Source organism: Lissotriton vulgaris, chromosome 6 (genome assembly GCF_964263255.1).
Source record: "Lissotriton vulgaris chromosome 6, aLisVul1.2, whole genome shotgun sequence".
NCBI classification, from domain to species: domain Eukaryota; kingdom Metazoa; phylum Chordata; class Amphibia; order Caudata; family Salamandridae; genus Lissotriton; species Lissotriton vulgaris.
The window spans coordinates 417,773,572-417,794,761 of NC_141694.1; the positions used below are offsets into that span (position 1 = coordinate 417,773,572).

The window sequence follows — 21,190 nt, forward strand, 5'->3', positions numbered from 1 at the left end:
ATAACCTGCTGCGATGTGGAGGGTTTGAGAGCTTGGTAAATGACATGTCAGACGACACCTGGAACGACCGTGCAGTAAACAGAATCAGTGCCATCCGCTTTTTAGAAGATGAAAAGGATGATGAAGACGATGATAAGGTAATATATTGTTAATTTTTGCATTTAGATGATACAGAAAAACAAACAGCATAGCTGTCTGCGAAGGTTCAAAAACACTGCACCACTATATTATTATTCATGTGACTTTGATACCATAAAAAGTTGAGTGTCTTTGAAATGCCCTAGATTAGGTAACACACAAAAAAACTAAGCCTGGGCGGAGTTGGAGCTCCGTGAATAGTAGAGTGCATTAGATTGATGCCGTTAACTGTGATTTTCAGTGCCAGGTGCTTTTCCGCACAGTGCAATCATTACGAACGGCACCATGCATAGCGCAAGCGGGCAATGCTTCCTGTCTGCCGCTCAAGTAGATTTTTACTCGAGCGGCAGCTTTCTCAACGCAAACAGACGGTTTCTCAACGTGAGCGGTCACAAGCATATGCGACCACTCGCAATGAGAAATCTGACCGCCCTCGTTGAGAAATCTCTCCAAGAGGTTGATCTTTCACGCTCGCACTCGCCAACTTGATGACGATTGCGAACGAGAAAAAACCTCGCAGGTAGGTGGATTTTCTTCGCTCTCCAACTAGACGCTGACGAACGCGAGCGAGCGGAAAAACTCCGCTACGTGAAGCGGAGTTTTGCGGAACTCCGCGAGCTTCGCATAACACGTAGTGCAGAAAACTCCGCAAACTCCACGAGCAGAGCGGAGTTCACGCCCAGACTTTAAAAAAACAATAACATTGCAGTATCTCTATCATACTGAGCAGCTACATGAGTTCCCCTACTCCTCCCTGTGCTCCATACAAAGCATCAGACCTGGGGACGTGGCGGGGTAAGTAAAAAGAAGGTAATTTAGACTAGTGGTGCTGATGTTATTTGTGCCAACTTGCTCCCATGACTTGCAGAGTGCAAATTTTGTTTGCTACTTTTTTGCATTGATGTGGACTGACTGTGCAAATGTTGCTCAAGGGGTATTATTGTGTATAAAATGTGTGCAAAACATGTTTGGGTGTGTTAATTCCTGTTTTTAATCAATGTGGCACAAAAACACACCTTGTAGCCTGTCAAAATATTATTTGTAATGCTGTACTTTTCTCCCCCGTGATATCAATTTATCAATTCAGAGGTCTTGACTTTTATTTTTTTAGTCTGGCTTTTTTAGTCTCGATGTTACTGAAATTATACATATAATATACTTAAAGAGCCTTTCAGCCACTTTGCTTCATCCATTGGTCCACCCACTACAGCATGGGACAATGGGTCAGCCTATGTAAGCCAATGGTCAACTTCACTTTTAGTCACTACATTTCCTACACTGCGTATGGAGGTGCTTGAGTTATACTAATCTGAAGGTGGTGTGTAAATTATCAATTACAGTTATTGCTATATTTTATATTGTTTGTGTAGTTTCAACTGGGTTTGTATAGAGAGAAAAAATAGTTTTCCCAAGTATTATGTATCCTTAAACTCTGTTTCTTCAATTCTTTTTATTTTTAAAAATGTGTTTCAAATTGTAGAGTCTAGTGGAGTATCGTTAAGTGGAGTATTGTTGATTAAAGTGGATGAAAGTGTCGATTTTGCAGCCTGGAGGAGATCCATCGAACTGTCCTCCTCCCAGTTCTTTTTTGCAATGGCCAGTGTTTTCCCGTGGCTATCCCTAGCTCTCCTTATTAATTGGGCGTTTCTCAGTTTTAAGTTATCAAGTAGGGATTTTTTTGGCTTTCCTGCAGTCCGAGGTGTACCAAGGATTGTCTTTTGATTTCAACTTGTAATTTTGTTTAGATTTCTTTCTTGTAGCTCCGGTGAGAAAAGGTTCTAACTTTATGACCAACAGTTGGTGCATTGCAGTTTCTGAGGTTCCACTTGTTTCTACGTAGGGACCTAATACCTCAGCAAATGTCTTGTATATGTTGGTCATAGTCTCTGTCTGTAACGCGAGGCCATTTAACCACTCTGCAGTTGTTTCCCATTATGGGCTGGGCTTTTGGCAAGCTTATTTTGGATAGCTGATTCACTGTTGCATAGCCTGTTACTTCTAGGGAAATAAGGCGATGGTCACCGTCATCTTTTGCATCTAACTTAGAGCTCAAGACCCTACTCCAGCTGTGCATGCTGCGCATAATGTAGTCTATTCTGGCTTGTGAGCTACCCCATTTGAATGTATTTAAGGTGCAATTATCACACCCAATATCGGACACCCTTCAATTGGATGCCCTTAGGTCTATGGTAAACTGCATTATTTGTACTGCATCACGGTATTGACTGTCCAGCCTCTAGCTAGGGCAGCCCCTTGGCCATATCCTCTTCCTCTGTTAACATTTCTAGCCCATTTAATGAAACTGAAATCACCACATACGATTACTGTGTGATGTGGGTTTAGACAATCCAGGGTGCTACATGTGAACCAATAATCTGAGAGTTTATTTTGCCTAGCTGATCTATTGTATACAATAAATAAGTTCGAATTTGCTTTATTGCTAGTATTCATATCTAGGTATACTGCAAGTATATCTGGTAAATCTGTAGTGTAGATGCTAGTTCCTATTCCCAGGGTTATTTTTACCCATATTACGAGCCCACTGATGCTCTGCCTTTCTGTGATGGGTTATCGTTTTTATAGTATGTTTTGTATCCTAACTTATACGGGGGAGTCAATAGCCATGTTTTCTGGAAGAGGCAGAGATCACATTTCTCAATGTAGTTATGCCAGTCTAGATCCTCTAGTTTTTGTTTTAAGCCTGCAACATTCCATGAGACTATGGCTAAAGATGCGTATCCTTTTATCGGTGCTTTGTGGGTTTTAAGCGATCCTTCTGGGTTTTGTTCTACATCTCTAATTCCATTTATTTCGACATAAGTTTGTCTTTAATGAGTAAAACCATACTAAAACAACAAGTCCAAAAAGTAGAACCTAAGTTATGAATCTTGAAAGATTAAATCAAATTATAGTGCTTTGAGTCATAAAGCGCCAACCGGGGACATCTGCTCATGCTAAACCGGGCAAATCCAAAGTTCTGGCCGACCACGACGGAGGGTTGGCTGGCTACAGGACTCACACAGGTCCCACTGAAAAAATACCTTGGATGGAGGAATTTTCAACCTTGAAGACTCGATGCCAGGAACAGAGGAGGCAAGCGTTGTCATAGATCCTGTTAATGCAGGCGATGTCTGTTTCAATCCGGACAGTTGATGAAGGCTTCGTCGATGAACCCCCTTGGCGATACGTCATTGAGCCTCGCAGGCCATAGTCGTTGAGCCACACTATCCGTCAAGGCAATGATATTGGGTGGCAGCCGCATTGAAGGGCGATACCTCCGTTCTGATCTGTGAAGTCATCGATGCAGCGGTTTTGATTTAGCAGCACAGAAGAAATCGCCTTTCAGGGGCCCAAGACTGGTTTGGTCCTACTTTGCACTGCAGGACTCACAAATGGCTCACAGGTGCTGTTGCAGTGTTGAAGAAAGTTTTTGTTGGCCCTGAGACTTCAGAACAAGGGGGGAAGCCAGCAAAGCATTTGTGGGTTAAAGTGGGAAGGGTCCAGTCCTTGTCCTCAGCAGGGCAGAGATCAGCAGGGCAGCCAAGCAAAGCAGAAAAGCAGTTCTTTCAGAGCAGCAATCAAGTAGAGTGGCACTCCTTGTCCTACAGCAGTCTTAACTACTTCTTCACAGGTTCAGTAGTGCACTCTCTTGATATGGTCAGAGGAGGAGGGGGTGTGCGGCCTCCCTCTCCAAGCCTTGTTAGGCCTCCCTCTCCGAGCCTTGTCAGGCCCTATGGACTACATCTTCCAGGGCCATTTCGGAGGAGGGGAGGCCACGCAACCCCCTACCTGAATTGATATTTGCTGTAGGAGTGGGGCATGTGGCCCCTCTCTCCGGGACCGACTACCTTTTATTGGCGAGAGGAGGGCCCACCGTGCCCCTGCTTGTTCCGATTTTAGCCCCAGATACCCCACCCCCCTGGACCCAGCACACATTTTAGGGGGAGGAGGGACAGAAAAACGCTTCTCCGTTCTGTTTTTGACCATGTGGGACCAATCCTCTGGGACCTAGCGACCTGTTTACCGGGTGGCACAAAGACCCTGTCTTTGGGACACTTTAAGCCCTGGGGACCCCATTCACTGGACCCAGCATCATTTGCAGGGAAGTGGGGCAGGCTGCCCACCTCTGGGCTGATTTTGGGACCCAGAGGAAAATGATCAAAAGTCTGCTCCCAGCTGTTGGGAGCATTTTTTTAAGCTACCACCTGCTGGGAGTAGACTTGGTGTTTACTCTCACTTGGTGGTAGTTGTGAAAATGCTTCCACCAAGCGAGAGCAATTACAGGCTTCCCTGTCTGTGCCACTGCGGGAGGGAACCCGTTCCGTGCCAGGGATGACCTTACTGGGATATAGCATCTAAGCTAACTCCGGGAGATGGGATCCCCGGAGCCATTAATGCCTCAGGGAGTGGTCCCCCTCCCTTAGAGTAATCTGCCTCGGGGTGGGCTGTCCAGGTCCTTTTGGAGGCTCAGGAAGAGGGCTGTGTGCCCCACCTCCCCATTTTGCAAATTTAAACACCAGGGGTGGGCTCCCTGAGGCTTGTAATGGCTCGGAGAGGGGGGGCTGCTCCATAGAAACTGTGTTCGGCCCCAGGGGTAGGCTCGCCTGGGCCCTTGATGACTCTGGGAGGGGGGCGTGCCTCACCTCCCCATTAACAATATTTTTAGCACAGGGGCAGGCTCCCTGGGAACTGGGGACTCTGGAGACTTGGTGAGGGGTTCCACGCAGCACACCTCCTCATTATGAATACAGCACCGGGGGAGGGCTCCTCAGGGATTATAGTTTATAAATGTTGCCCTGACTCCATTTTTGTTTTGTTTGCATTTTATTTCCCAAACTTGCGAGAATTTCGCAGTTTGCCGCATTTTGTTTGCTGTTTTTTTTCTTCTTTTTTTTCCTTTCAGCTCCATTGGTTTCCCTCTATATCTCCCACATGGGACCTAGGGGGTCTAGGTATCCCTACCCTGCCTCCATATATCTTTATTTATTTTTTTAAACTTTAGGACAAGGGGCAAGTCTTTGAGTATTGTAATGGGTTTCAGCAACATTTGTCTCATGTTGCTGGCACCCAATCAGAGCGATCGCCTTTAGAGGAGTCTGACTCCTGCGAGAGCAAGATGGCCTAAAGGAAATCAAGCTCACTGGACCAGTCTGAATGCTCTATTTTAAAATTGATGTCTCCAGACTCTCGCGTACCCAACTGCCCAAATATACAATTATTTTTTGCTCTAAATTTCTCAAAAACTACAAAACTGATTTACACCAAATCACCAAAAGCCCAATAGGTTTCCTTCCTGCGAAACTTGGTGTAATCCTGTTCTGCAGTTTTTGATGGAACCTTGTTTAAGGAAGTCTAGGGAACATGCATGGGGATTTTGTGTTTTGGCACCCTTCTTTTTTCTCTGCTTGATCCACCCAAAACTTTCCAGGAATAAGCTAATGAGCTTAGGTATATGAACTTTTGCTTTGGAAAGATTCATCAAAATGGTGCCAAAGTTATTAACCAACCCAAAAAACGCTCTTTCTGTGAAAAAGCAGACCTAAATATTACTGACCCAAAATTGGGAGTGGTGCACTACTCCGAAGCAAAAGTTGCCTCTCAATAAGTCATTTAGTCTTGTTATATTGTATCAGTAAATCCAGCCAACGTGTTTCGTTCATATACAATGAACCTCTTCAGGGCAATGAGTGATGTACGTTCGTGGGGGGGGGAGAAGGTCCTAAGTTCCCCCTCGTGTTCTTATGAGCAAAGTGCGAGCTTGGTCTAGAACGTTGAGTTCTGGCAAAGAAGTATTTGACGTGCACAAAATAATGTGACTGTGTGGGTCTCCTTGATAAGGGCCATCGTTCAAAGATTCTGAAAAGGAGGAAGCTGCCGTCGGCTCTGTTTGAAAGTAAATATTACTACCTAGGTAATAGATAGATCTATATAGACACATTTTCTCCAATATTGATGCAGGTTAAAATTAGCAGAAAAATAGGCAATAGAATTCAAAGTTGTTTCAAACATGGTGCACCAAAATAACAGTGGGCCAGAGCCCCACAAATTCTTAAGATTACACTGTGTTGATCAAACACGGTTAGCAGCTCTGTGCTTTTAAAAATAAAATGTTAAAATCTACTTGTTTAACTAGATGGATTTAACTGAATTAATCTAAAACTCCAACATTGATTAGGGTTTAAATGAACCCACATTATTGCAGACAGTGGTTTGCCGCAATTAGTAGTATGAAAACTTTCAGTGTTTTCCATTAAAGAAGCAGGTTATATCATGCATACACTGTAATATTCACGCGCCATGTTACAGAATAATGGTTTTCATAGAGAAAAATCAAACAATAACAAGCATTTACAATGCAACGGTCTCGCCTTTGCAAACGTTAGAGCTATTGGCATTGTAAATGACAATTTTTTTATTTGTGTTGGTTTTGAAAACAGATAAATAAATGGCATTGTCATTTACATTGCCAATAGCTTAATCTCTCGCAAATGTGAGACCTATTGTACCCTATTGGACGAGTTCAGCAGACAGCAATTACTTGCAGACGAGTTCTATAACACAACAGTGACACTGCTAAATCCAGCACTTCACAACAACTAACACAAGTTATACCGGAAATGAAAATCAGGCGGAGGCCAATATAAAAGCACTAATCACCGTGTCGCGTGATCGCCATCACACAAGAGAAAAGATCAGGTGTACACAACTATACAAAGCGAACGCAAACATGAGCAGAGCAAAGGACTTTAAACACCATTTGAAACACAGTCCTCCTTGAGCAACTAACAAAGTCGGAACTGCCTGGAGGTAGAAGCCACCGCTCTCCTCTGTCCCACTCAAACATGGGTAACGACATTAATGGGACACTACAAAGCACACACACCAAATGAATCAAGCGATTTTACCCATGAACTATTGGATCGACATTTAGTTTAAAAAAAAAACAAGCCACCCTGCAATATATTTCGGCACCAGCATGAAGAGATCAGCTTACATGGCGACTTGCATCCAGGAGCCCAGCTCGGCGTCTGTATTCAACATCTGAATCATTATGCTACTTCCCTTCCGAGACATGCTCCAGAGTGAATTAGAAAGTCTAAGGACGGCTGGAAGAGCTGATCGTGGTTAGTTAGCAGCATTCAGTTGACCTCGCTCCAGGTCGGAGGATTAAGCACTTCCATGCAATCTTCAGCTATGCAAGAGTCGCCTCTGAAGAATGCATCTGTGCCCTAAAATAAACTGGCCACCGAAAACTTACACGCACCACCTACCTCCCAGCCTTCCTTGTAAAGCAACATAGGATACGTTACATACTTGTAAAACCCAAGCTTCTGTAGGAATAGAGGAACACTTGGTGAACTAGATAAAAAGTACTTACTAAGCCGCAGATCAAAGTTGGCGCATTGTTATTAGTGCACTCCACGTGACGCTCCTGGGAACAGATCCATCATTTATAATGTAAGTCAGTGCTCCGCTGCGTTCTTGGTCATTTTATTCATCAAAAATGTACATCTGTATGGCTACAAATAATATGGTCACTATTCTATACACACACCCGCAGTTGTTGCATTACTTTAAACGATTTAACTACAGACATGGATCATCAAACCCAGCCGCAACTGTGCACAGCTAAGCACCTTGACTCTTCAAAAGCGTAAGTAGGTTGGGTAGGCTGGGCGTAAACTAGATGTGCACTTGATGGCCCAATGGAAAACATGTTCCACTTATAGTGACGCCATGCGCCTATTAAGCTTAGAAGCTGCTTTGTCTCCAGTAGGCTTTACGCTTACCTACACTACCCGATTCAGAACAGGGAGGTGATGATGGACAGAGTTTCTGAATTAAGCAGAATACTCCTACCCAGTCAAGAGATCAGAGCATGATCCATCACCGTCTTTTAGCTCACTGCACCATCCCAGCTCAGAACCTGGCTACATGCAAATTAGTCTGTCCCTGTCCCAGTGCATCATGGGAACAGGGCAAACCAAACTACCAAGCCAATTCTTTCACTGGGAAGGAAACAAGCTTCCGGGACAGACTAATTTGCATATAGCCAGGTTCTGAGCTGGGATGGTGCAGTGAGCTAAATAACGGTGATGGATCAAGCCCTGATTGTTGGACTGGGTAAGAGTGGTCTGCTTCATTCAGACACTCTGTTCATCACCACCCCCTTTTCTGTATCGTTTTTGGCCACTATAGGTGTGGCAGGATATACTCAGACATGAGTCCCTTGCTCACTGCACCATCAGGATTCAAGCAAGCCGGGCCGACGACGGCTGAAATGCCAGAAACCGGTCCCCGGAAGCTTGTCTCCTTTCTGGTGAAGAATTGGCTTGGTAGTTTGGTCTGCCCTGTTCCCATGATGCACTGGGCCAGGGACAGACTAATTTGCATATAGCCAGGTTCTGAGCTGGGATGGTGCAGTGAGCTAAATAACGGTGATGGATCAAGCCCTGATCTTTGGACTGGGTAAGAGTGGTGTGCTTAATTCAGACACTCTGTTCATCACCACCCCCTTTTCTGTATCGTACCTACACCACCCTTCAACAGGTTACTGTTATGCCTACACAGAAGTGTTAAAAGGGTCACACAAATCAACACATTGGCACGGCCAATAGCTCTCACGCACAACTGTGCAAACGTCATAGAGCTACGCATAAGAGTGCCCAGCTGTGATAATGTGTCTGCTACGGAGTAGTCACTGTGCACACATGGTATGGTGGGGGAAGGCAAAGCTAGAGCGGGACAGAGAAGAGCTGCAGGGAGGAGAGCTGGGGGCAGAGGGCAGGGGGGAGGCAAGAGCGGGGGGAGGCGAGAGCGGAGGGGCAAGAGCGGGGGGGCAAGGCAAGAGCAGAAAGGAGGAGGGCTGCGGGAAGGGGTACTTAGGGACTCTCGGAATGAAGCTCAAGTTTCTGGAGCCACGACTATTATGTGACATCCCTCGGGTGAGATTGTGTGTGAAGTAGACACACGACAATGCACCATTATTGAAGACACAAGTACACTGCCGGTCGCTTTAAAGCTATGTCGGCGCCAAGGACGTCGGTACACGGAAACGACAGGACACGTAAACAACAAAACAACAAAAACAGAAGACTGAAAGAATCCACGGACGGAATACACGGAGATGACAGGAAACGGAGGACGTACAAAGAAAATTATAACAAAATGCTGCTTACCTGCTCGGAAATAAAGAAATACATCCCGGCAACTTAAATCGTGCAGCCCACTCCTGCAAAAGACACGAGGGAAGTGACAAAAACATGCAGAGAAAAAAAAAAAACACCTGCCCACCTCTGCATGTTGTTCGTAAAGGGGCGGAGCGAGAAAAAATCACCGGAACGCCCACGAATCTGCTCTGAGAAGTACTGACAGATGGCTCTTCCAATGGCTAGCCTCCATTTATGGAGCTAGCCAATGGAAAAGAGAGGCGGGTGAAAGCCCCTTACTGAAAAACATAAAATTTTGCCTGCGCACACTGCTTGCGCAGTGAAAGCCAGGCGAAACCTAAAAAATAAGACGGAGTGCAAATTGGTTGTACATTCCTACACATCCAATCTAAACAGTAGTTATTAAAGGGTTTGTAGCCAATAGCAGAATATAAATTCTAAAGTTTACCAATGCGGCCTTCATGTCTTTGAAATAGTCTGTGTTGTAGCAAGCACTTGTTTGGCTGAAGAACGATGTCTGAATTTTGTGTGTCCAGAAGTGCATTTTGGAGCTAATTTTCCTAAATAAATTAATCAAGCATGCTATGCTAGGGCACTGCCTTTTTACACAAATAACTTTTTCCATCAAACTGAGCTCTTGAAATGTGTCCTAAATTTGCCTTGGGCATCCAGCTTTACTGCTAAACCTTCGTAGGGCACACAAACAATAAAATGTTGAAATCAGATTTCTGTGCATAGATCTAATTTGTTTTATGTTGGAAAGTGGGTTATTTGTAGGGGTAAGTATGCACTTACCACCAGTAATAAGTCCACTAACACAGTGTAGGGTCCAGTAAAGGTCTCAATAAATGAGCCTCTTGCTCAACCCTTGGTAGCTGTAACTGAGCAGTCAGGCCTAACTTAGGAGACTGGTATGTGAAGCATTTAAAAACACCAATACATTAAACAAGTAAGACATAATACACATTAAAAATCCCACACCAATTTATAAAAATAGTAAATATTTTTATGAACAAAACGACTCCCAAAACAAGAAAAATCCACTGTAGGGAACTGGAGATGTGAATTTTTAAAGAATTACCACTTTATAGTGCTTAAAGGCCTATAGCTCCATTTTGAGACATTTGGTCGTGCTTGACCGGGACAAGGTCAAAGGTTCAGGCTGACGGCCATTGAGCCCTGGCTGGATACACAAACAGGAGGCCCCAGTCAGTAAATTTTACTGTCGCACTTGGAAACTTTTCTGGAGCTTTTCCCCAAAAGTTCTCTAAACTTCAGAAGGTGTTTCCTGAAGGTCTCCTTGTGGGTTCAAAGTGTCCAAAACACAAATCCAAGGGTCTGGAATCTCCTGGATGATCATTGGAAGGTTGGGACCACATTTTCCACAGTGCTCCAGGCCAAATCCTTCCACTGGGTTCACTCCAAAATAGGGACTGCTGGTGGAGAGGATGCTGGCGGGACCTGTTAACCTTTAGCTGCAGGGAGTCTGCTTTCTTAATCCTTCTTGAAGCATAGCACAGCAACCAAGGCTCAGTCAGTCAGAGTGCAAGGCCTGTGGGTGCAAATTCTGATTCCAGCAGGACAGTCCTTCTTTTCCTTGTAGTTTCAAGCAGCAGATCTGAGAGGTTCTGCGCCTCTCACATATATACTAACAGTTGTCTGGGGTCAAGCAGGAGAGCACTCCTGTCCAATGAGATGCAAGGCAACACCCCAAAGCATGACAACTTCCTCCAAAGTGTGGGGATATTCTTGTCCCAGAAAGTACTGTTTCATCTAAAATTCATAATGGCTCAAATCTCAGCAGAGGAGCAAGAACTAGCTAAACCAACCTTCACTGTGGCTCATTTCCAAAGCTCACCTCCCCCTAACATGCGCAGATTCCTTCCTTAAGCCTACTATCTGGCTGGGTCAGAGGAGGGAGGGAGGGTAGGTAGGCCTGGCATCCTCTGCCTGTTCTGTTCCTTCTATGAAGCTGTATGCTTTATGACCCCTCCTGTGCGCTGACATTCCTATGTAGCAGAGCCCTCTCCAGCAGATAGCCTCTCCCCTGGTGAGCCACTTATCACTGCATCAAAGTGGCCTGGCTGATCCTGTTAACTCTGCCCAATCATGGGAAACTATAGGAAGGCTGGATTTTGGCTTACAGACAAGAAAGTATTAACTTATTTTCTGTACAATTTTGGATACATTCAGCAATGGCATATTGTTGGATTTATCAATATCATTCTTATAAGTCTTTGAATGAAACTTTATTCAATTCCTAGCAATATTTGTGTTCATAAACTATTGCAATGTTATCCTATGTGGCTAGGTATCTACAATGGGGGGGAGGAAGGGCAATATGCAGTTTCTCAATTTCTCCATCACCAGGGCATATAAAACATCTATTTTAAAGGCCTTGCTTATAGTGACATGACGCACCCCTGGGGCATCTAGGGGAGACCTTGTGGGTCCTAAGTATGTTATGTTAAATTTATAGCGCACGGCTATCCCGGTGTCCCAGTGTCCCGGCACTGGGTTTTAGACATAACAGCACTGTGCCTCACTGTCCCTAGTTGTTGACTAGTGGGTTTTCAGTTATTTTCTGAAGATGAAAAGACAGGGAAAGAATCTGATATGAACAGGCAGTGCATTCCATGCATTTACTGTGCCCAAGATGAAACTTTTACCACCCCAGTTCATTTCTTGAACTTGGGAACCAATAAGGTTTTTACATTGGAGGAGCAAAGTGTTTTCTTCAGCGAGTTCCATCTAAGGCTCTGTCTGAGATGGTGATGATCGGTGTGTGAAGGAACTTAAAGGCAGTACACAGTGCTTTAACGGTAAAGCGATGCCTAATCGGAAGCCAGAGTAGCTTCCGAATTTCAGCTGTGACAGATTTGAAACTAGGTGTTCCAAGGAGCAGCCTGGCTGCTGCATTTTGCAGCGTTTGCAGTTTTTTTAGATGTTGATTCTGGATGTTAAGTTAGAGCCTGTTACAATAATCTACTTTCGACATCACTAATGAAGTCACAACTATTTTCTGTGCCTCAAAAGGGAGAAATTGAAGAATGTTTTTTGACCACTCAAATGGTGAAAAACGTGGAGAAAGTGACTTCATTTACCTGGTCTACCAAGGAGAACTTGTTGTCCATAAAGACTCCCCTGTTTTTGGCTTTCCTCACTGGCACTGACTGAGAACCTCATTTGTCTAGTCCCCAAGATGGTGTCCATAAAGAAGTGTTATTGACAAACATAACCTGTTTTTCCTGCATTCAGTTTCAAACAATTGTTGTTCATCCAAGTGCTAACCGCCCTCATACAGTTACAGAATCTGTTTTCTGTGTCAGAGTCCTGGTTAGAGAGAGACCACAATCTGTGTATTGTCTGCGTAAGAAGTGAGCAAGAAGCCTAACGACCTTATCAAGATGGCGATAGAGGACACACAAACCTCGAAAAACGTCAAGCTGTGGGCCCCCTCAGGGAAGAGAGAAAGGCTCAGAAACAACCCAGCCCTAGGCTATCACCTGTTTTATGCCGGTGAGGAAGGATCACAGCAGAGTTCATGCAGTTTCCTGCATCACATTTGCAGCCAGAGGGTCCACCATGAGTTCATGATGGACCGTATTGAATGCCGCAGAGAGATCTATAAGTACCAATGCCTTTGCACCAGCATCCAGGGCAAGTCTAATTTCATCCGTAGAATTCATCAGCCCGGACTCCGTGCTGTGCCCACTCAGGAATCCGTATTGCATGATATCGTGCAATTGATTTTCCAAGATAAACTCAAAGATGAGGGTTCATAGTCTTTTCCACTATCTTAGCCAGGAAAGGAAACCTAGAAATGGGACGAAAATAGTTGGTGTCCTCAGGGTTTAGATTCGATTTTTTTCAATAGAGATAAAATGGATGCCACCTTCCTGTCTAAGGGAAAGTGGGCCAACTTCAACATCATGTTGAAAAATATGATAAGTTTTCAAGCTAACAGCTCTGGGACCAACTCGAGTACTGATGGCGGGGCCTGACACCATTGGGGACTCTGACTTTACTGCTTGAATTAAACCCAAAACTGAGCTTATCGAAAGAGCGTCAAACTCTGAAAACGTGGCCTGAGTTTGGCTAGTAGCCAGTTCCGTTTTCAAAGATGAGTAAAGGGGTAGTCTCCCCCCAATTTTTTTCCTTAGTTCCATTAAATGCATCAAATACATCTTCAATTTTCTTTAGAAAAATATTTGCAGTATGGCCTCAGAGTGAATGACTATAATTCAACTGATTTGTTCCCGGGAGTTTGGTAAGATTAAAAATTGTTTTAGGCTAGATTGATCCGGTCCATGTAATATTTTCTTTTTTCTATAGTTAAAGTGATGTTTAACCTGTGAGACACTCTTTATATTCAAATTGGTCACTGTAGATTCTCCTCCAAATTCGGTCTTGATGCTTAGTTTTTTGGGGCTCTGAGCACATCAGAGTAACAAGGTGTTGTGGGCAGGAGCGTTTCGAGTGTATCTTTCGGGGTCTAATTTAGTGGCAGTAGTATTGAGCCATGTAGTATAAAGAGGACTAGTGGCTTCCAATTCATCTGTCAAGTCGGGCTGTGAGATTGAGTGCTGGTGGGCAAGTAGGGCGGGTTTAACTTTATTCCAGGTGCAAACTTTATATGTCCTGGAAGCAGAATTTGAAGCAAGCCCATTGGAAGGGAGAGTCTGATCACATAAGACTGCATGTTGGTCAGACCATGTTAGAAGGAGCGATCCTAGGAATTTAAGGGTGGAGTTGTTAGTAAAAATACAATCTAATATGTGCCCTGCTTCATGAGTGGGGCCCTAGTACCACTTGTTTTTGGCCAGCGCTGATCATTCTGTCTAAGAGACCTACTGTGTCTGGATCTGTAGTCTATTCAATGCGATAGTAAAAGTCACCTAGAACAGTGAAGTTGCTAGCCACAAGTCCGTCTTCCAGCAATTGATCTACAATTTCTGTAAAATCATGTCTAGTGCTTGGAGTGCAATAAAGAAGTATCCCATTAAAGGACTGCTGCCTAGATAATTCTAACTTAAAAGATCAGGCTTCCCAAATCTCTGACTAAGCCTATTTAAAGGGGGCTATAAAAGACTCTCTATAAATAACTGCGAGGCCTCCTCCCTTCTTTTGGGGTCTGTCTAATGTATAGCATGCAAAAACTGGGAGGGACAGCCTCAATTTGATTAGGCCCTAGCTATCGTCCATCCAGGTTTCTGTAATAAAAGCAAGATCTAGTTGCTTTATCTCTAAGAATTCAGCACACTCCATACTGTATTTTACTAATGATATAGCGTTAAAAAGTGCACCTCATAGTGATCTGGTGAGGTAATGGGTGTTATCAGCAGCGTTCACTTGCCGATATTTGTTAAGTCGACCAAAGCAATTTTGGCATGTCGGAGGGGCATTCTTGGCTGAGCAGTCAGGGTGTAATAGAACATCTAGGCACATGCAGTTAGCTTTCTTACAGTTGGAGTTCAGGCTGTGAAGCTGGGCACTGGAGTAGCAAATGGAAGCCATCTGGTCTGATATAAAACAGGCAGGGGGGCTGGTGCTGAGCGTGGTCCGAGCGCGGACGGGCTTGCAGTGCAGGCACGCTCTAGTATGCAAAAATAATATGATCCTCACTCCACAGTGCTCATAGCAAGAAAGTTGATTTTTGGGAGGGACTTTACTACAATGGGGGAAGAGAAATTTGCAATTACTCTATTCCTAGGGCATATAAAACTTATAATTACATGACACCCCACCCCTGGGACATCCATGGGAGACCCTGGGGCACCTTATATCTCCTTGTGTTTGCTTTATTTTCCCCTAAGTTGGCACAGTATGCCCAGTCGTGGGTCCCTTGCTCACTTTGCCACTGGATTCAAGCTAGCCCGGCTGATGAGGGGTGTTACCCCAAAACCGGTCCCAGGATGCTTGTTTCCTGTTCAGTGGAGACCTGGCTTGGCAGTTTGGGCTGGACCTTTCCGGTGAGGCACAGGGTCAAGATTGATTTGCATAGTGCTGGGTCTGAACTGAGGTGGCAAAGTGAGCTAAAGAACAATGATGTATTCAACCCAAATCTGTGACTGGGGGCGAGTGTCTGAAAAGTTCCAGCGCTCCGTCCATCTCCTTGTGATTGCTTTGGTACCTAATATGTAAACATAATGTAGATTGTCCCTTTTTAATTGCAAGGAAAATTGATGAAAGGAGCATACGTTCAGTATATCACAAGTGAACACTTTAGTCCAATGTTCCAAATTCAGTCTTGAATATATGTTGTCTCAACAAAACAATCAACAGCCTACGCGCTTCGTCCCTAACAGGACATCATCATGGGTTTTGCTTATGAAATATTTAGAATCGTCTTAATACTTGGAGATCAGCGTGGAAGTGAATTTGAATTTGGAACATTGGACTAAAGTGTTTACTTGTGATATACTGAACGCTTTTGTTGGAAACTGAATCATTATCATTGAATAAATGAATATGGACTTCAACATGGACTGGTAATTGTGAATTCATCGATTTGGGTGCTCCTTTCATCAATTTTCGTTTTAGTTCATGTGTGGGGTCTTGACGGTGGACCCAAGAAAGAAGAGCATCCGCCCTACTAACAAAAGACCATTAGAACTCCAATTAATTTCATACACTTCTCCCTGGTGCATGCAAAGGTTTGCCCCCATCGTTGTTTCTTCTTTTGCTTATTGAATCCCTTTTTAATTGCCCCCGCACCAAAGTCAAGCTTAGGCACAATTTACATTTAAAAGTAATGCTGCAGAGCAGGATTGCTTTTAAAATGACTTCAGGCACTCAGCAGTGCACTTCTGCAAGTGCAACAATGCCTGCTGCTAAACAGCCATGCCCTATCATGTACTAGGTTTTGTAGGTAGTTTCAATCCCCCTACCCTATTTTCTACTACGGACTTGTAGGGTAGGTCATACCAATTATAGGTGTACCCCCACACATAGTGTACCCTGATGCATGTGTGTGTTTTCTTTTGTTTCCGACATAGCACTGACCTGGGCCTGTCAAGAGAGCCCGTAGACAGTCAGTCAGTTAGTTTCCACCAGTATCCTTCAGCTCGGGGCACACAGGATGATTTTGCAAGACTTTACACAAGTAAAGTTTTCCACCCCAAGATAATATGCTTTTGAGCTCTCCAAACGGAACCCTCCTTTTGGAGGGAGGTCTTAAATAATGTGAGTGATTCTTCTACTAATGCCTGTGTTCTTTCCTCTGTGTGCCTGTGATAACAATTTGAGTTTATGGAAACCTATAACGCACGTGTTTCTACCTACACTACTGTTTAAAAAAGGTATACTAATAACATTACAAAATGTTTTATCTAGAAATAACTAGACCTTAAAAAATAAGTCTTTTCACATCCGTTTTTGGGTGTCAAGTGAAGAATTTTACGTATTCATTCGTTGGTTTGAAGTTTTACATTGTCCCAAAATTAGTGAGTTTCAATGTTGTAGTTATGTTAAATAGTGATGTTGCTTGTACTAACAAAAGTAACAGTTTTTTTAATTCTAAGTTTTTGTTTGTTATTATAGGGAACGCTTTTGAGGAAAGCCACTCCACACCCCGGAGAATTAAAAACAATGAAAAAAACGGTGGAGAATTTACGGAATGATCTAAATGCTGCTAAAGGACTGGATTCTAACAAAAACGAGGTCAATAATCTCCTTGACAGAGTGACCACGTCTGTGTAGACATTTTACCTCTACGTCTTACCTCCCGTGTCTTCCCCGGTGTGAAACCTTGACTTTCCTCCAGAGACCTCCGTTCTAAGCCCTTACATCATTACCTAGAACATGCTTCACCATCTCCTTGTTGCTCATGTTGGAAGGTGCTGCTCACTGGAAGAAAGTGCCTTATTTCAGCCAGTCGTTGCACCCATAATTTTGTGTACATTGAACATATCGTTTTAGCTCTCTTACGTTTTAACACGTAGGGTGCGCTATTGTGTAGCAATAGAGTGCCAAGTTTTTGATTTACACACAAAGGATGTAACCTTTTCAAGTTGGGATATTTTTTTAGCCAAATATTTTTGAACGTACCACTGGCAAATAATATAGTTTTATGTGAATTTTTTTTACTCTTTGGCAGCTCGAATGGTGTAAATTTTACAATTTTGTATAGGACTTTCATAACTGAATGATGTATTTCATATTTTTAATTTTTATCATGAAAACGGTACAGATTGGAGTGTGTGTGGGATAGAAAGCTGTGTTTCATGGGAAGTTCGACAGGACTCATTTGTGTATGTGCCACCCAGTTGTGCCTTATTTGTTGTATGTCTAAAAGATCATGATTGGCAGCTTTGTGCAGTAACACGAGGTAAAAACTGAGGGGCCTTTTTAGATATATGTACAGTTTTAACGTCAGTCTAAGATAAAGTAATTGTTTTAAATAAATTAATTTGATTTTAGGAGCATATCTATTCTTACTCTATTTCAGCTTTTACATTGCTTAAGTCCATAATGTTTCTTCATACGTTACTTCAGCACCGGCTTAAATTCATGATGAAAGGAGGAACTGATATGATAGTGTTGGAATCGGTGAAGGAGGGTTATTTACTCTCTTCTAAAAAGGAAACCTTCCTCCTCTTTCAAATATACCACTCTTCCATCCTAGGTACTGAATCCTATGTTTGGGGGCTGATTTAGGTATTTAGTGGTAGTACCACATGCTGCAGAGAAAACAGTATTCTCGAACATGGAAGTTTTTTTATTCCGAATATAAAACCACAATAACAAATTAAACTCCTAAAACCTACAGTAGTATTTGTTGGACTATCAGAATTGCATCTTGATGTAGTGGGTCATCGTATTGTCGAGCGTAAGCCTAGTCATAGTGTGTTGAAGAGAGCAGAGTTTCATTTGTGCTAAGTAGTGGCACACATCATATATTTGAGTTATCGTATATGTACACTTTTCTTGTTCAGTCCATCTTCCATTTTCCTGCAAACTTAGTAAACTTCGATCACTCTTAAATGTCGAGGACTAATGTCTGTATGTGAATTGTACATTTGAAGAAGATTGAGCTGTTTGGGGAAAAATTGGGGTTGAGAATGTGGGTCTGTTCAATGTTGGATTAGCCTTGATTGTAGTTTTGATTTGTTTTATTTAAGGAAAAAAATGACAGTACCAATCTGCGCAAATTTGCACATGATGCACATTGTGACTATGCTTTTGAATAAATTGTGTATAAAAATTCAATTTCTTAGAAAAATGTGATTTAAATGTGCTGCTGGTAGGCCGTGGCACTTCAGAGATTACTCCTACCATGCTCTTAAATATATGCCCATTACTACCTTGTCTTCTCCATACTAGATACTTTATGCCTGCTGATACAGTTGACTACACCATTCTGCTCATATCCATGCAGTGCTTCCCTACCCAATGTCCTAAGCACGTCCTTGCGGATATTCCTAACCTGTAAAAAACAGAGAGGTACCCCTTGTGTAAGCCAAGGGAAATGGGGTTATTCAACCTATGTAAGAGAAAGGGTTCCCTTAAGGCACAACTAAATACAGGTGAAAAATAACGTACCTTATGACGTAACAAATGCATACAACAAGAATATGGGAAAGGTTAAAAATGCATTTATTTTGAATACATTAAAAAAGGGAACAATAAGTGGGGATAACTACACTAAATCCCTGAACTAAAACAAGATAAAATTAAAACAATACATATAATTGCGACCAGCACAATTACAAGCAGACAGTTACAACATATAATTGTTGGATACATGTTTGTATATTCTTGCTCCAAGCTTGTTAACACCAGAGTTGTATCGCTACCACCTCAGCGTATCAATTGTGGTGTTGGAGACTCGAATTATACAGTTTGGTTGCGTTGACGCGTTTCGGTGATATCTCTTTATTATGATCACCTTTATCAAGACATGTAATTTGTCTGCCAGAACCAGGGGGTATATATATTCGCCCCTAGGATAATATTGACGAACACTTGCGGGGATCAAATCACGTTTCCTGATTGGAGCGTAGGCTTCTGTTTTCGCCTTATAAAATGCTGCTGCTAGTGGAATATTTCTGCTTCTGTTCTGAATAAATCCGATATTTTGTTATCCCCCTGTGCATCAGAAACCAAAGTTAAATTGGTTGTGTTGTAGACCACAGAGGCCACAGATGCCTGCACATGGGCAGATATCACAAATTCCCAACTTATAACGGGTTATGTTGCAGGAGGTTGCTGGTAGGACAGGATTCTCAAAAAGGCTTCTCAGAGATAGCCTAATGGGAAGATATATGGTTTCACAGTCCCTTGGGCATCATACTATGGCCAAATGCAATGAGAGTCTACCTAAATAATAATGCGGAGTTCTGCTCTCTGTGGGGGTCCAAATCGTGTGTCGCAATTATATGTATTGTTTTAATTTTATCTTGTTTTACTAGTGATGGAACTGAAAACTATTTCCATAGCTGTTGTGTCCAACACTTGCATGTCTGGTACCACACACGCAGTCATGTGCGCTCTGAGGTAACACCCAAAGCGTGTCTTCCTCATTAAGTTTCTTCTAAATTGGAACCCATTTCTGTTAAAATCCTCCATTTTCTACTGTTGCGGCCCGTTCCTGTGTGTTTTCAAAATGTTTGATTTTTCCCACCCGCAGCTTCTATTCTGTAAGCAGTGCTCCTCTTTTGAACAATGTGTGCTGCGTCACCAACTGTTTGAAGCCGCTTACTGGAGAGTAGTCTTAACCTGCAAACCTGTGCTCAATGTGCTACCATTGGCACAATGCCCCTTTGGCACTGCCTTGCACACATGCAAATCAATGGAGGCCTTTCTCACAGGAGACCTGATGTTTCATTACTAAGTAGAGGAGTCAAGAGGTAAGCATAAGGGCTCATAAAATCAGTTGTGTGCTGTGTACCTCCGAGTAGCTCGCAGAAAAGCACTGCATTCAAAGACCATCCCATTCATGTATTGAATTCATCTTTGCCTCATCGTCACTTTCCTTCCTTACGACATTGAGGCAACCCTGCCTCACCAGACACCCTTACCAGGTGTTTTTTCCATGAAATAAAAAGGCCCTTCCCCTTCCAATCCTCCTGTTTTTTGTTTGGTCTTACCAGACTGCACAATACCACACCAGCTCTGTGCAGTTCTGCGTCTGTATTCTTCGTTGTTCTATGGAGTTTTTGATTTAGTGCTGGTCCGGCACTGTGGTGCCTGTCCAATCGGCTTGCCAGCCATGCTGCACTGCTGCAGGGGATGCCGCAGTGCAGTCCTCGTGGCATGTGCGATGCATGCCGGTGAGACTGTGTTTACCACCTCGTGGTGGCTGGGGCTGTCCTTCCAGGTGCAGCCCTTTTAGGCTTCCTGGATCCTCTTGGCCTGCAATGCAACCATAATGAGGAGTGATGCCATGTTGTGTGTATGCCGGATTGAGGACGTTTGCGGGAACCAGCGGAGAGTGCGGTGAGTGCTTGAGAAAGGTGGTGTCTGCCTGTGTTTTTTTTCCTGTATCTGAATCTCCTCCCTTCATCTTTCTTGTGCTTCCTGTCCGGGGTCTGCTGTTCTTGCCTCTGGCAGGCTGTGGGAAGCATGTCAGAGGCTCCTCGTCTACTGGCGGCAAGGCCTGCGTGGAGTTTTGGCATCCGTTTGCGGTGCGGCAGACTGGGATGGGGTTTGGCTGTGCTGCCCGGTCTGCTGTTCTGTCCTCTGGCCGGGTTGGGCGTGTCTGAGTTGCCGGTGTTAGTGTCTCCTCAACGCCCAGCTGATCGGCCTGTAATGCTCTCTATGTAGGCCAGTGGTGCTCGCTTCGGTGGCACATTTACTCTATTTGGGACAATAAGGAGATACTTTGCTTGGCCCCTACGCAAGGATGACACGCAAAATCGTGAAACGTTCCATAATGCAGG

General features: G+C 43.6%; 1 protein-coding gene and 1 non-coding gene across 3 annotated transcripts in view; both read left to right on the forward strand.

Moving 5' to 3' along the window:
- The window catches only part of LRRC1 (leucine rich repeat containing 1), a 517,165-nt gene extending 498,647 nt beyond the window's left edge, over positions 1–18,518 (forward strand). For both annotated transcript variants that reach the window (XM_086926433.1, XM_086926434.1), the window contains exons 13-14: positions 1–137; positions 16,851–18,518. In XM_086926433.1, the coding sequence (XP_086782559.1) occupies positions 1–137; positions 16,851–17,009 (296 nt within the window). In that variant the 3' untranslated portion in view covers positions 17,010–18,518. The remainder of the gene's footprint in view (positions 138–16,850) is intronic.
- Positions 18,519–21,081: 2,563 nt separating this feature from the next.
- On the forward strand, positions 21,082–21,188 carry LOC147707414 (U6 spliceosomal RNA). The gene has a single exon (XR_015296928.1). It is a non-coding gene; the product is annotated as a U6 spliceosomal RNA (small nuclear RNA).
- The last annotated feature ends 2 nt before the right edge of the window (positions 21,189–21,190 follow it).